This window comes from Polistes fuscatus, unplaced genomic scaffold (assembly GCF_010416935.1).
Source record: "Polistes fuscatus isolate 324 unplaced genomic scaffold, CU_Pfus_HIC Scaffold3, whole genome shotgun sequence".
Lineage (NCBI taxonomy): Eukaryota > Metazoa > Arthropoda > Insecta > Hymenoptera > Vespidae > Polistes > Polistes fuscatus.
The window spans coordinates 2471366-2487364 of record NW_025113107.1 but is presented as its reverse complement, the minus strand read 5'-3'; the positions used below and the strand labels follow the sequence as shown (position 1 = coordinate 2487364).

Genomic DNA, 15999 nt, shown 5'->3' with positions numbered 1-15999 from the left:
AATAAAATTTTTTGAAATAATTAACAGGTAACGATGTAATAACATCGTACCTTAGATTAAGGTAAAACGGAAGTTTCTACTTTCAAATATTATACTTATTTTTTTTCAAACTTACATCGGTCGTAGAAAAACAAGTGATCGGACGATATAGAATTATATAAAATATTTAATAATCGGGTTCGATAGACAAGGTAGAAAAATTTATAAAAATTCATTTTATGATTTAATTTGTAATTTAAATAATGATTAGATTGTTCGAAAAGTAACTTCATTTTTTTAATGGTAAATAAAAGAATATGTGTTCATATTTAGAATCCAATGATCACTAATTAGCATCCATAAGTACCTTCATTTTGCTATCGTCCCCTTCAATTATGTGACCTAAACGTGTTGCATCGTTCAAATCGAAATTTCAAAAAATAAGTATGATTCTAATGTTCACTCATAATTGTGTCTTTTCATACACTATGTTATAACTTTTAAGATAACAGAAAAAGCAAAACATGACGAAAATGCTCTGATTTCCAATTTCAGATGGAAACACAAGAAGATTCTAAATGACGTGACAATTGCTAAAATATTAAATGATTTGTATCAGTAAACTAACAAAATTAATTTTTGTACAACTGAATATATCAAATATTTTATTAATCATAAAATCAATTTTTATATTTAACACTGCCCCCATTACTATAAATTACCGACACATATAATATTACGTTTACATTATAATTTAATATAATTTAAAAAGGTGTAAAAATAATATTAAAGGAATAGATATTACCTCCAGCTAAGGATAAGGACGACTTGTCACTGATTCGTCGTCGTATCGGTCCAGCCATACTCGGCATGCTCCCAGGAGTTCCAGGCATGTTTGGTAACGGTGGCATCCCTGACATGTTCGACATGTTTGGTATCGGTGGCATCGCTGTACCGCCAGCAGATGGTGGCAGTTGTCCACCCGCTGGTGATCTCACTGCCGAGACTAGTGCCGACATTGAAACCGGCGAAACCTGGGACACACCAAAGTTCGGTGGTGGCTGGCTCATTAAAGCCGTCGACAAATTCAACTTTGGTAAACTCGAGCCCGTCTGAAAGCAATCGTCGAATTCCTTCTTCAACGAGATAAATAAGATAATAAGAAATTATTATCTCTCTCTCTCTCTCTCGTTACCACATTTTCTAATCTTATTTAGTTTCACAAAAATTTATTCCTTTTTAACCCTTCATTAGCTTCGTGCATCTTGCTATGTTTCTAATAATTATATTGTGGGATCTTGGTGTTTTGTTTCAGAATAAATAAGTACAAATTAAAGACTTGCTTTCTTCTCTTCTTACAGTATCATAACTCACAATCTCCCTACTCGATATATTCTCTCTAAAACACCTCGCAATACTCACTCACTATTATTCTCAATATTTTCTCACAATTACTCGCAATACTTTCTAAAACTCGCCTGGTTCTCACTGGTTTGTCCTAATATGAATTCAAATTCACTCGCTGATACATTCTTTATATTTGACACACACACTTAAGCCAAATACACACCTAAGCACACGTATACACACACTCTACGATAGTCATTTGAACCAAGGATGAAAGAATATTCTAACACACAACGCACGTACACATACGTACTCTACGATATTTATTTGAACCAAGGACGAAAGAATATTCTAAACTAACAAACAGATGCACACAACCGGTCTGACGATCTCTCTCTCTCTCTCTCTCTCTCTCTTTCTAGCACCTACTGCGATATTTACTATTTAAATTAAAGTTATAAATATAAATTAATTTTGTTTAAATTAAAATTATTTTTAGTCTAATATTCTTCAATATTTTATAGTATTTCTTTTTTTCTTTCCATAAAATTACGATTACAAATTATTTTATCTGATATTTGAGATGATATAAATTGTAATTATTAAAATCCTAACTTCCAAGATATTTTTTTTATAACTCTATAATTATAATTATACGATGCGTGAATAAAGTATAATAATGAATATAACTATGTATTAAATATATAATCCTTTGATCACGGAATATCTTAAAGAGAGCTGATGTGTCTTTGATAATCAACGAAGAGTTGGAAATTTGATCGTTAAATTGATTAAGATTTCATCCCTTTTCTACCACCCCTAGCACCCCACCCCACTCATATTTGATTTGAAGAAAATTATCACGAAATCGACATTCTCCAACCGGTGCTTTCTTGTTAGAGATTTTAATTAAGACGTTAGAAAATTGCCGTGTCCCTGATGAATAATTAAAATAGATTTAATGTATAAATTAGCGTGCAAGGCAAACCGCAAAGCCCGCAAACACGGACGATGATAATTCGGCTGGAAATTCGCATTGTTGGGTGTTGTTGTAATAGCATCATTGACGTTGGCCTTCGTTCGAAGAAGGAGTGCTCGTAAAATTCACAAAACGACGTTGAAACCGTCCTGAATATCCGACTTTACGACTTTCGTCTCGTATTCCTCCCGCGAGAAGAGTTTACGCGATAACGAGAACCCTCGTTACTATATATATATAGTCATTCCTTTTCCAAAATATATACGCAAATATAATAAACAATGTATTTATATCATTGAACTTTGTTTCTTAGTTTAATCGTATTCGTTATAATTATTATCCTTTTTTATTACCATTTTTCTCAATTTCATTCTATAAAATACTAAATTTTTATCTCCCACATAAAACTATGATAAAATAATATAACACCGAGTTTTGTTTTTTGTATTAATGGTATTGTAGTTAATATAAATATTTCTTTTAATTTTTGAATGAATGACCATTTGAAATACTTTATTAATTGTTTCGAAATGACATAATTGTACTCACCGAAGACTCGGAAGATTTAGGTGGTTCAGGGGAAGCCATTTGTTTTGCCATATGCAAATGATGCATCATGGCATTGAGACGATCCCGTTCCTTCTGCAACTGAATCTCTAATTGAGAGACAACTTGCATCTGTACCCTCGCTTGTGCCGTCGATCTGTCGTCCAACGTGTGCTCCGTGTTTAAGTGCCTGTGATTATGATTTATCATCCTTACTCATACACACAACTTTCTATCGGTTTACTTCACTTTCTCGTTTAAGTAATTCTTACATTTTGCTTGTGCAGACACATGTATAATAAAATACTATTTACTCATTTAACTTTCTCAACACGTGTGTTTTGTTTTTAGTAATAATTCATTTGATTGATTAATGAACTTTCAACAAATTTTCACATTAATTAAAAAAGAAAAAACAAAAACCATCGCAAAAAACGGTGAATAAAAATCCCGATGATTTTATAAGAGAAAAAATTAATAACATCGATCGTAGAGTGTCTCGTTTACGAATCGCTCGAACAAGAAAAGAAACTTTGAAGATTCGACATCAAAGTAAAGAAGACGATCGACAAAAATCACCAACCACGAATTTCTCAACGAGAAAATTTGTGGAAAGAGTAGGGGATGAGTGGTGTAAAGGGGCAAACGAGATTTACCGTTTAAGAATTTTCTCTCGACGAATGAACGATTTTAGCATAGTTGCTGTTTCGACAGAAAAAGAAGAGAGAGAAAGAGAAAGAACAAGGAGGAGAGGAATACAAAGTATAAAAAAACGAACGAGGAAGAAGAAGAAAGAGGAAAAGAAGAAGAAGAATTCGGTAGAGGAACAAAGAAAACGCGTGGAAGCCGGGTTGTATGTTGAAAAGAAAGAAAGAAAGAAAGAAGGAAAGACAGGAGAGTGGTGTTAGGAGGAGGGTGGAAGTAGTTGGTTTTGACGAGAGTCGAAGACGAAAGAGAAAGAGAGATAGAGATAAAGGGGGGGTAAGGTAGTGATGCGAAGGGGAGTGATGGAGCTGAGGGAGAGGGGGAGGGCCGCAAAGGGATTAGACCGAGGGGCATAACGATGCGGTCGAATGTCCTGAATATTAATGAGACAAAGGTAATTAGCGTTTTTTTTCGTTTCTCCTCTTTCACTATCTCTCGCTCTCTTTCTCTCTCACTCTCTATCTTGCTCTGGTTCGTTTCTTCTCCTCTTTCTTCTTCTTTTTTTATCCTTTTTTAAGTAACGGCTTGTTTGAGGGAGTCTCGACTCGCGCCGACGAGCCAGCTACGTGATTACTAAGATTCTCGAGAGCGACTTCGAGCTTGGAAGCTCTGCGAAGCTGCGGTTTGTCAATGAGAAAAAGATACGCTGACTTCAGCGACTCTTTCTCTATCTCTTTTTCTTTTTCTTTTTCTTTTTCTTTTTCTTTTTCTTTCTCGTCTTCTCTTCCTCGCTTACTCTGATTTCTTTTTTTCATTGAACACTCATTCCTTTTACTCGAACTTATAGTAACTACTGGTTCAAAATGTTACGCTTCGTGAAAAACCGAGAGAGAATATCTTAACCCTCTAGAACGCTTTGTAACTTTTAAGTAATACACCCCTTTGCATATCTATAGTTTTCTTTTTGTTATTTTTTTATTTTATTTAATTTTTTTATCACCAGGAAATAAATTGCTTCTCAGTTATTATTAGAATTATTAGATTTGGTATAATTGTAATTAAAATTAAAAGTTTCTTTTATTGTAGATACAAAATAAATTGGGTTAATGTGTATTGTTATGTTGTAGTTTTTATATCTAAAAATAAAATTTGATATTTGGTAATTTTTTATTTTGATATATCATCAAAATTAATGTCACGAATAAATTGTTGATTACGAATGTTAATTTAAATGTTACAATTCTGACAAGGTTTCCCATCGAAAGTTTTCTATTAAATTGAGTCTCATATTTGAGAAAAAGGAATAATGAACGTAAGTGCAATACTCACTTAAGGAATGCTTGATAGTCTTCGCAAATAACTTCACAGCCCGGCCATTTGCAAACCCCGTGACCGTAGAGGGGATGAGCCTTATCATTGCAGGAAACATCGAGTGGCTTTTCGTCTAACGGCGTCGTACCGTTCATTTCCGATCGCCGACCCGAAACTATCGAATTCAGAAGTCCTAGGATAGTCCAAGAAAAAGAAAATAATACATTTTAAATAACGTAGAATAAGTATTATATTAACACATTATCAGCTGGCCCCGCAAAAACGCGGATCTCTGAACTATTCGGTGATCAGAAACAAGCGAATAAGACCGGCGTTTGGGATTTAAGTGGCCAATACGTTGCCGGCGCTCAGGCTTTAAATGTCTTTTAGGTCACCGGTTGTCAATGTATTAAGAAAGTATATTTAAAAAATCGAACAAAATTTTGCAACGAATATAAATCGAAAATAAACGAGTAATAAAAAGAAAATATCTGTACCGTTTAATCCTCCGGATTTTGGGACACTGGAATTTTGATGAGATTCCGAACCATCTGACGTTTCGGACTTCCATGTTGGTAATCCTTCTCCTGGTTGTAAACCTACATCATTTACAAAGTATAGTAATTTTGTATTTTTACATTTTTCCATACCAATATGTTTTTAATTATTTTCTTTTTATACAATAAAAATCAGTAATAGAATAAATTTTATTATCTAAATACTGAACGAATAATTACTTTTTTATATAAAAAAAAATATTTTAAAAAATAATTAGACTTAGCATTACTTAATAATGACAATGTATAATATACAATATAATTACAAAATAAATGGACAAACAAAGAGTCGATTTAAAAATAGTGAATAAAAGATAAGTTTGTTTCACACATAAATTTTGGAATTGAAAGTAGCGTGTGACCTCCGACTGCTGTTTATCGAGCTAGTCTTTTACCTTTACTTTCTCTCTCTTTCTCTTTATTTTATACAGTCGCGTAAGAAAGAATAACATAGTCAAACGAGATCGACCGCAACCGAAACACTTGTACGTGGAAAAGTTTAGCTTGGGGTAAAAAGAATGGGAAAGAAGAGGGGGAACGAGAAAGAGAGAGACAACAGCGAATACGATGGAAGTTCTTCCTGGATTACTCTGAAAGAGAAAGAGAGGCAGGAAAAGGGCGAAGGGTAGGTACGAGAGGGTACCTATAGCGTCCCTACGGAGGGTGCTTGTCTGGATAGCGTTGAACGTAAAGGAGAGTTTTTGGTGTTGCAGGTGGTGCCGATAGGCTTGTTCTTCTTCAAATCAAAAGGGAAACATCTTTAATGCGTGACTGTTTTTTTTATCAAGTACTCGATAAATAGAATTGATTTTTTTTTTTTAAATAAATTCTTACACCCAATTAATTGGATATACATGGAAGTACCTGACGAAGGATTGTGACTTTGTAGACCAAGACCTTGTTGTAACAGATATTGTCTCTGCGTGATCTGAAACTGTTGTACCAACTGTTGTTGTTGAAGTGCCAACTGTTGTAGCGGACCGGATGCTTTTTTCTTATCAGCCGTTTGGAGTAGATGCGTTTGTTGAATCAAATTCAATTGCAACTGTTCCTGCAGTTGTTGCATCGCCTGTTCTAATTGTTTCCTACCGAGTTCCGCGAGTTGATGTTGCTGCTGAAGTAAGACCAAGAATAACAAGATGATGGAAACGATTACACGAAAATACGTGTAATTGAACAATATTTTTTAGACGAAGTTAGTTTTTTTTTGTTTCCTTCTTAATAAGTAGCAATTATTTAGAACTGGTGGATAAAAAAATATACGAAGAAGAAAGTTAGATAGATAAAAAAAAAGGGTCTTGCATCGTCTGCCAAGGTTGATGAATAAATCACGATGTCTCAGATAATTCGCCAGGGAGGCAAGAAGAAGTAGAAGAAGAAGAAGAAGACAGAGGGCAGTTGATGGGTACCTCGAAGACAAACAACGAGACACAACGGCTGATGGCGATGCTTAATTGCTTACCTCGCCCTTGGAACACCTCCCTTCTCTCCTATCTCCCTTTTCTACTCCCTACCTTAGTCAACTTCATTCCCGATCTTCCTTCCCTTAGCCTCGAGGATATTTTAAAACAAACTTCGCGGCAGACGTCCCTTTATCGTATTACTAGAAATAAGGACCCGCAAGATTAATCGACCTGGACATATTATTATTTCTATGCCAATGGGGACAATTTCCTATAAGAAAAAAAAAACAACATATGCATAAGATATCGAATTTATTAACACACGTTTGAACAAATTTTCTTCTACCCCATATCTATAAGTTCATATATAATACTAAGTTTAGTAAATAAATTTCGTAGTTAAAAAAAAGAAAGGTGGTATCGTTGTTAGTCGACCGGGCGAGTGATATGATAAGGTTAGGATGACGTTATAGGTGGGCTCCTGAGAACAGTTTATTCTATGCGCATTGTTATCGCAACGATATGGAAGGGACTGGTTGTTTGCACAGACCGAGTATCAACCCTCTCTCCGTTAAGCGAGCCAACTTCCTCGACTACGTTGAGGATTCTTCGATCGCATCCAAATTCACTGAAGGCTTCTAGATCAACGCGCAATCGATGAAACGCGTTTTAACTTCCGAGAAAGAGAGACAAGACTCGCGTCGATGCTTTCTTTGGTAAATAAATTTCATCGGATTCTAATAAAGTTGAACTTATTCGAAGAAGAAAGAGTATTAATAATAGTAGTAGTAGTAGTAGTAGTAGTAGTAGTAGTAGTAGTTGATAAGTGAGCTGAGATAAATAATGCATTTAAACTGAGAGCTCGATTATTGTTTACAACGTTTCGAGATAAACGAAGAAAAATGTACTCCAGATAATTGAGTTTTCTAATTAAAAATATAAACGATCGTTGAAAGTAGGAAGAAATTAGTTTGCTGGGGAAAGTGTTCGATAACTAACGTCGTAGACTGTTTGTTCTTTTAAAACAAAACGAACTTCGTCTAGTTAGGTATATTATAGTATCATCGATAAAATCCTTACGCTTTTTAACGAGAAATAGCCAAAACGTTCTTGAGTGGGCGCATGATCGGACGAGGAATCCTGTAAACGAAAAAATTCGATATAAAAATGAGCGAAACAAGTGTTTTCAATGGCTTCATTTAATAGCGTAAATTATAAATACCACCTGATGATGTTGTTGCTGTTGTTGTTGGAGATAAAGGGGATGTTGCTGCAGGAAGGACTGCAGTTGGCCAGGACTGAGTATGTGTTGTTGCAACAATTGTTGCATTTGGTGAAGGCCGCTCGCCGGGCTGAGCATCATCTGAGAAGGATTCTGAGATGGTGGAGCACCCGGAGGCCCTCCGGGCGGTGGGCCCTGCGAAGGATTCGGCGGTGATCCCCGTTGAGGGGCCTGTTGATAAGCCATTTATAAGTAACAATTCTAATGGCTGAACAAGTCCAAGGAAGAATCAAAATAAGCAATATTACCTGTGGACTTTGATGAGGGCTTGGCTGAAGACCAGGTGCACCCGAGCTCGGTTGTTGCGAATGTTGGGCGATAATGGGCTGCTTTTGCTGGGTCATGGGTGCTGCTGTCACTGTGCGTCCAGCAGGACTGAGCTTCCCATTGCTTTGGTACTCGATGGTAAGTTCCTGCTGCTGTTGCTGCTGTTGTTGCTGTTGTTGTTGTGACTGTAATTGCTGTTGCTGTTGTTGTTGTTGTTGTTGTTGATCGACAACGCTACCACCTGTGGCTTCGTTAACACCAGCACTCCTTCCTATTCCTTCTCGGCTAGCACGAATCGAGTGACGTTCTCTTTCGGGACGGCTCTCGCGATCCCGCGACGAAGATACGTTTTCGCGCGACTGTTGTTGCTGCTTCAACGCTGCAAATAGCGAAGTAGCCTGCAATACGAAAATGGAGATCGGGAGCTCGATCAAAGTCGGTTACGAGCTTCTTCACGAAGGAGAAGTACGAAAAATTAGGGGAATCCAAACCGGACACGAATAAACATATCTATCGATATTATAATTTTAAATGATCATATAAAAATATCTTATTACTTTCTACACTCCTCATTTCTATTTCTTCTAAAAATATAAATTGATAGATAAGAGAATTAAATTACCGTAGCTGTAATCTCGAAGGGAAATGATCAAACGTGTATTATAATACCATTTAATACACTTTACTTTCATTTCCATACGTATTTTGGATAATATCAATCTTATCTAACGGTTTTCCTGATTAAGTGTTATTGTTACACCACTAAAAATAGACCATGAAACCGAATCGATTTTTGTGCTTCATGCTAATTCACTAAAATATCTCTTAAAATATATAAAAAAAATTATGAACGTAGAAACATTTCCAAAGGGCTTTTTTTCTCACGATACTATTTTCTTTTGGTTCTAAGTTCGTATAAAATGAAACAGTAGGGAAAGGATTGGGGTTTGAAGTCAGACAAAAAAGAATGAAAGAAAGAAAGAAAGAAAGAAAGAAAGAGAAAAACAGTAAAAAAAAAAGTAAAAGGGAGCACATGACTCAGTGGCAAATTCAGCCGCAGGCTAGGTCGAGTCCTATGCTAATCTTATTTGTGTACGATTACGTATGTTTATAACATGCAAAGAAATTCCCCGGTCTCGTGCGTTATCAGTGTTTAGTCAGGAGCGTCAGCGCGTACCGCGCTTCTGCACTCGACGAAGTCTGCCGAAGTTGAGAAAAAAGAAAATGCTGGACCGAGGAGGAGTTGGCACCGAAGGAAAACAAAAGAAAAGGGCTTGCTCGCTTCTCTGGTCCTGGTGATGGTGATGGTGGTGGTAGTGGGGTGGCAGTGCTGGTGTTCTCGATTCTTCGTATAACTGTGTGTAAACGTATGCGTATATACGTGTGTATGTGTATTTGAGGGTAGAAATGTTCTCTTCGAGTACATCAAATGCAAAACGTACGTACAGCTTCGAAGATAATTCCGTAGATAAATTCGAACGGGAAAGTGGACGGAAAACGAAGTATTTCTCATCTCGAGTGATTTTACTCTTTGGCACGGTGCTTTTTGAGGAATATCATTCGAGAAAAGCCGTTGAAACGAAACCACCACCACTATTATAGAAAGTAGGAAAAGAAAGGATGAATGTGCAAATATGAATTCGTTTATGGTCTAGCGTCTATGCCAGCAACAACGTATTCGCACCGGACTTCTATCTCTCATTGAAATTTGTATTTCTAACTAAATGCTTTTGTGTTTTCGCGGAACACTAGAAAAAAGAAAGAGAAAGAGAGTATAGCTTGCGAGATTTTTTACTTTATTCGCGTTATCAAAGCAAGCCTAATATTTTTCCAACAAGTAAAATCTTACCATGAAAGTAGATTAAGGAATATGATCTTTAATATAGATGAGAGATCATGAATTCGAATTGTAAATATCACGTATTAAAATCTTATTTTTCGTATAATCAAATCAAATCTATTTAAAATAAACGAAAGTATTTTGTTCATCCTTTTTTTATCATTATCCCCTTTATTTTCTTTGTATTTTTTTTTTTTACAACATCATCAGGAGAAATATTAATAAGGAGGTCGGATCGTATTCGTCTATTTCTTCGTTTCCAGCGTTAAAATCACAAGCTCCACGAGTAGAGGAGTTCGTTTACTCAAGGAAATGAATGAGAAGCAACGATCAGCACGAGTTTTTAATCCACTTTAGGTTTTGCTGCTGCTGCTGCTGCTTAACTCTCGCCATATCGCGATCCTTTAATTTGCTAATTAATACGAACGATGTCGAGACCTTACTTTTACCACCCCACCACCCACCAACCAACCCTTTTTTTAACCAACTTTATATTCATCTCTCTTTTTCTGTATCTTAACGAAAGGAAGAATCTTAAATGTCTAAAGCGAAGCTTCGTAGGGTTGAATGTCGTTCAAGAACGATGACTGCAAAGAATAAGAAAGTTTAAGGAGGTGGGGATTGGGGGAAGGGGGTATGGAATGAGTGAGAGGTGGTGGGAAGTAGGTAGGTCGATGTGTGTACACGACAAAGCCAAAGGAAAAGAAGAATATATTATATATATATGTATATGTGTATGTGTATGTGTATGTATATAAGGGTAAGGAAAGAATGAAAGTATAAGGGCCGACAGTGAAGGGCCATCGACTATAGATAAGAAGGACTCCTAAGACTCTTTTAAGAAAAGGTTAAATAAAGGTCGGGGTGCGTTTGTTGTTAGCTGTTCAGATTTCTTCTTATGATGGAACGAAGTAGTGGGGGTAGTTCTATTCCACCACCCTTCACCTCCTCGTCCTTCTTTTTCTTCTTTTTTCTACCCTCATCCTTCTGTTTCATTTCTCGTCATCGTCTCGACGACATCGAATCACTGGCGTTTTCCTTACTACTTTTCCCTGGTATCGGCACTTATTTGAATCTCCAAGAAGACTTCTCTTCCATGCTCTGTTGAAATCAGGATGCAGGGAGGTTTGGTAAGGAACTCTTCTCTCTCTCTTCATATCTTTTATATATTAAAATTTTCCCTAAGTTACCTCGCCCAACCAAACACTGTTTACTGTTTGGATTTATTTCTGTCTCTATCATATTTTCATCTTCTTCTTATTATTATTCTTGGTGTTCTTATATCGATGAATCAACGATTCATCTTTCACGAGTGTATATGAATTTCTTCTTTACATGTTCGTATTTATCTCCCCTTTTCTTTCTCTCTCTCTATCTCTCTCTAGAGGTGGTTGTTTCTTTCTTGAAGTATTTTAAGCATTTGAAGCATTTGTTTCTCCGATATTATCGGTGAATAATAATACTTGCTAAAGAAGAAGACTCTTGGGATTGAAAGTAGACTAATGGATGTTTCAATATTTTCCAAAGGCATAATATGCGAATGAGAGTATTCCGAGATAGTCGTTTGATGTAGTCTACAATGTTTGTTTGTTACGTGACTTCGATGACTCGTAGATGTGTACAAAAAACGGGTTTGTATGTTTAGAAAGATGTATACTGCAAGATACTTAATTGTGTGCGTATATGTGTGTACTTACAACTCAATCGAGTCAATGAGAAGCGTTTTTGCTCAAAAACGACGATTACTCGTACGTCATTGTCGTCAAAAGAAAAAAAAACATTAAAAAGCGTTTAACGAAAATATTATGAACAAATGTATGGATGACGTAAAATTTAATTAAATAAAGGAAAATCGTTGCATTTATTAATTACTATTTACAATTGTACGTATTTAATTATGCATATATTTGGGTTTAATAATTTAATCGTATTTCGAATTCGTTTAAAACAAATCAATAAAGTAATTTTGTAAATAGCGTTGTTCGGTCACGCGGCGATCAATAACAAATATCTCTCCGTAATTTCTCTCTCTCTCTCTCTCTCTCTCTCTCGTTTTAAATTATGTTTCCTTTTTTTTTCTTTTACTATTTTTCTTCTTCCTTTTTTCTTTTTCTTTTTGGATCAATCAGAACTATCCCTCCTTCCACGTGATCTCCGCGATGTTACGCCCGGGGTATATAGGTGGAATATGGATATCGTTAGATTTTAAACGCGTTGCGAGTATACAGATTGGGAACGTTTACTCAGCACACTTTTTATACTCCGTGTCAACATCGTTACCAATCAAAGCGGCCATTTCGGATTTCGCTCGATATTTACGCGGGCTTCTCCCTTTCTTCCCTTATTCAAATTTTAACGCGGAATAATATCGTTAAAATAAGCTCTTCTCAATACACACACGCGCGCGCGCGCACACACACACACAGAAAGAGAGAGAGAGAGAGAGGTACATATACACATATAGAGATTTAATAAAGAAAAGAAGAAAAAAAAAAGTAGTTGTAATGCTTCCAATAGGAATTGAGATTAATTAAAATGTTTAAATGAAAAGTTGATGAGTTTTTAATAGAATTAAACAAAAAATCAACTAAAATATCGATCCAATTTGAACGTCATTCTTCTCTTTCTATCTTTTTATCTTATTAGTTGTTTTTGGCAACATTTTGCAGAAACTCGAGACACGTATTTGAACCGGAGTGGAAAACAAAAAGACTTTGGTAACTCGAAATTTCATCATTTGTCTCGTTTCGTATTCACGTTCTCGCGAGCCAATCAGAGACGGCTATAGTTCGAGAGACTCTTGTTGACATTTGTCATAATATTTTAATACTAAATCGCGCCAAGGGTTGCCATGCGCTCGCATAATCAGTTTTCATTCCTTTACTTGAGAAGTATGGGGAGTGGGTGGCAGAGAATGAGAGAGAGAAAGAGGAAGAGAGAGAGAAACAGAGAGAAGGTTTTCGTATGTGTTTGAAAACGCGGAATTCAACCCCTCGGAATAGAAATGACTTTTTTTGGTAATCAACTCTCTTCGTTCATTCGCACCATGATATGAGTCGCTCAGAAACCCATGCGGTTAAGTCTAATTTCTTTTTTATATTTTCTAATTTTTGTAAATTTTAATTAAATAAATAACATTATTTTTAGTTATTAAATGATTTACTCGTAGCTTCGTTTTCTTCTATCTTTTTTAGTTACCAAAAGGTAAAAGTCCAAATGATTTTAAGATGCTGCCATTATCCTAATAAATACTTACATTTTTATTTGCTCATCCTATACATATCTTGTTTTGTTGCATAGCCTATTCTTTGAAAAAGAACTTTATATACTTTTTTAAACAAATTAAAAAATCACGGATTTTAAAAACCTATCTATGAAAAAACCATTAATTTTCTTAATTTTTCTATTCTGAACTTAACCGCATTGATTTCTGAGCGAATCATAGATCTTGGAAAACAGCATTTGTTAAAACAAATCTTTACATTGGTATTCAAGAAACGAGATCTAACAGAATGAAAAATGCATCGTATTCTCTAACTTCTTCTTTCTCTCTCTCTCTCTCTCTCTTTCTATGGAATCGTGTCTATCGATGGGAGTTGCAATATTGAGAGGAATTAACGATTCCAGGGACGTTTTAGCATCGATGGTCCGTTGAACTGTTCCACTCGCGATGAGAAAAGGACAGAGTTAGGTTTCCAGGGACCGCTAGGAATAGTAGAGAAAGAGGAGAACGAGGATGAGGAAGAAGAAGAGGTGGAGGAGGAGGAGGAGGAGAAGGAGTAAAAAGAGTATTCGGCTCGGATATTTGGAAAATGGCTCGAGGTCCGATGGCATACGGTAGCGCCGGTGTGTCTCTGGTCTCCATCGTTAACGTACTGTGTACATTATAGATGGCCCCGTGATTGGTTCGTCAGCCTCTCAAAAACTCAAACTCATCCGACGTCGTTCGCCTTCTTCCTTTTTGGATTCTCTCTCTCTCTCTCTCTCCTCTCTCTCTCTCTCTCTCTCTCTCTCACTCGACGAGTGAACGTCGTCTCTCATTTATTTTAGCCCCGACGACCATGGGCCACAGAATTCGAAGAGAGACAAGCGATTCCACACAATCGGTGACCTCGGATGAACACCATTCGCCTCCTGCCTGGCTTCTCGATCGACCATGTACAAAAGGGAGAAAGAGTGAAAGAGAGAAAGAGAAAACGATTGAAAGAAAGAAAAGAAGAAAAAGTTAGAAAGAGATAGAAAGTAGGAACGTCGTTGTACTGGATAGGGTATCAATTAGTATGATTCGTTGATATTCAAGCACGGACGTTTCGTTTCGTCTGAAATACTTGGAGATTTTCAACAGCACTCTCTCCCTTCCCCACCCTTCTTTCTTCTTCTTCCCTCCCCTTTCCCGTTTCAAACCGGTCATTTCCAACCCCACGTCGACGTCGCTCAATCATTCGGCCAACGAAGGCGTCTCTCTGATCTCTCTCTCTCTCTCTCTTTCTCTTTATATTTCTTTCTCTATCTTTCTCGCACATTGCGTCTTTTTTTTATTGAACGTTTCCGATCGTCTCGTCGACGCACAACGGGGGCCATTGTCCTTTTCAATCAGCTCCCAATCGCATTCCCTTCGATTCTTTATTCTTTCCGTTTCTGGTCACCACCTCCCACCATCTCCCACCACCCCCATCATTGCTACTACCACTACCACTACCTTTCCTTTCTCTATTCCTCAATTCTATCCTCCTAGCATAACGAGACTCACTATTATCAAGTCGCCGAAAAAATTAGTCCCTTTTCTTTTTCCCGTTTCTACCTGCGTACTAGATTTCTACATTTTCTTTTTCCAAATTACATATTCACCTATCCTTCGGGATTTTCATTTGGCAACGATCAAGCAATGTGTGTTACGAGAGCTGATAGTACGTTTTTGAAAAAAAAAAACGATCGTTGCGATAATTATAAGTCGAATGTTTTGATAAAATAATTATATAAATATATATATATACATATTAAAGTATAGTACACGCTTTGTTGATGATTCTTCGGAAATATTAGAAAATTTTCGTTAGAATTAATGAGAAATCCGGAAGGTTAAAAAATAATAAATGTATTCAAAGACAAGAAGATAGAAACACGCACAATTCGACGGAATTATGCAAGATAAACGTTGCCTGCTATGTGTTCTCTCTTTTTCTCCGCGTCATCCTCATCCCGAGCCTACCCCCAACCAACCCCCTTTTCTCTAGATATTCGCCGTCTGTATGTACAAGAATTAACGCATAAAGGTGGGATTGTCGCAGCTGGGTAGGCGAGATACAGAAGGTTGGGGATGTCCAGAGTGTCGAAGAGGGAAGAGAAAGCAGAAACGTAAAGAGGAAAAGAGAAGGAGAGAGAGAGAGAGAGAAGGGATCGGAAGGAGGGTGAGAATGAGAACGGATAACAGAGGAACCGGAATAGAGGGTGCATCGGAGAGAGTAATTTCGGTATTCTGCGGGTTTGCTTACATCCACCGGTTCGCTGATTTCGGCAAGAGAGCGTGGGCGAATTCTGCGATACACGCACGCATACATATAAATATATACACACGTATATACATTTGTCCTGATCTCGATGCAAGAAGAATGCGAAATGCAAAGGATCTGCATGGTGTGGCATCGAACAGTGTTTCTCATGTCATGTCATCCGTTCTCTCTTACTTTTTGACAAAGCTAATATTAATTATGACAACGTTTACCCATTGTTTCGATAAGAAGGAACTTTTAATTTGGAATTTATAGGAGAAGAATGAATAAAAAAAAAGCATATCTTTTTGGAGATTGGCAAATTCTTGCTTGTTTCTTGGGCTTTCTTTCGTC

At 36.7% G+C, this 15999-nt stretch overlaps 1 protein-coding gene across 14 annotated transcripts in view; it reads right to left on the bottom strand.

The window, feature by feature from the left end:
- The window catches only part of LOC122519827 (forkhead box protein P1-like), a 267674-nt gene that overhangs the window by 14762 nt on the left and 236913 nt on the right, over nt 1–15999 (bottom strand). For 9 of the 14 annotated variants that reach the window (XM_043639563.1, XM_043639565.1, XM_043639567.1 and 6 more), the window contains 8 exons: nt 8298–8714; nt 7993–8220; nt 7848–7907; nt 6229–6478; nt 5305–5406; nt 4826–5000; nt 2855–3041; nt 785–1115 (listed from right to left, as the gene is read on the bottom strand). In XM_043639563.1, the coding sequence (XP_043495498.1) occupies nt 785–1115; nt 2855–3041; nt 4826–5000; nt 5305–5406; nt 6229–6478; nt 7848–7907; nt 7993–8220; nt 8298–8714 (1750 nt within the window). The remainder of the gene's footprint in view (nt 1–784; nt 1116–2854; nt 3042–4825; nt 5001–5304; nt 5407–6228; nt 6479–7847; nt 7908–7992; nt 8221–8297; nt 8715–15999) is intronic. The other 5 variants (XM_043639566.1, XM_043639569.1, XM_043639571.1 and 2 more) reach the window with 2 other exon arrangements.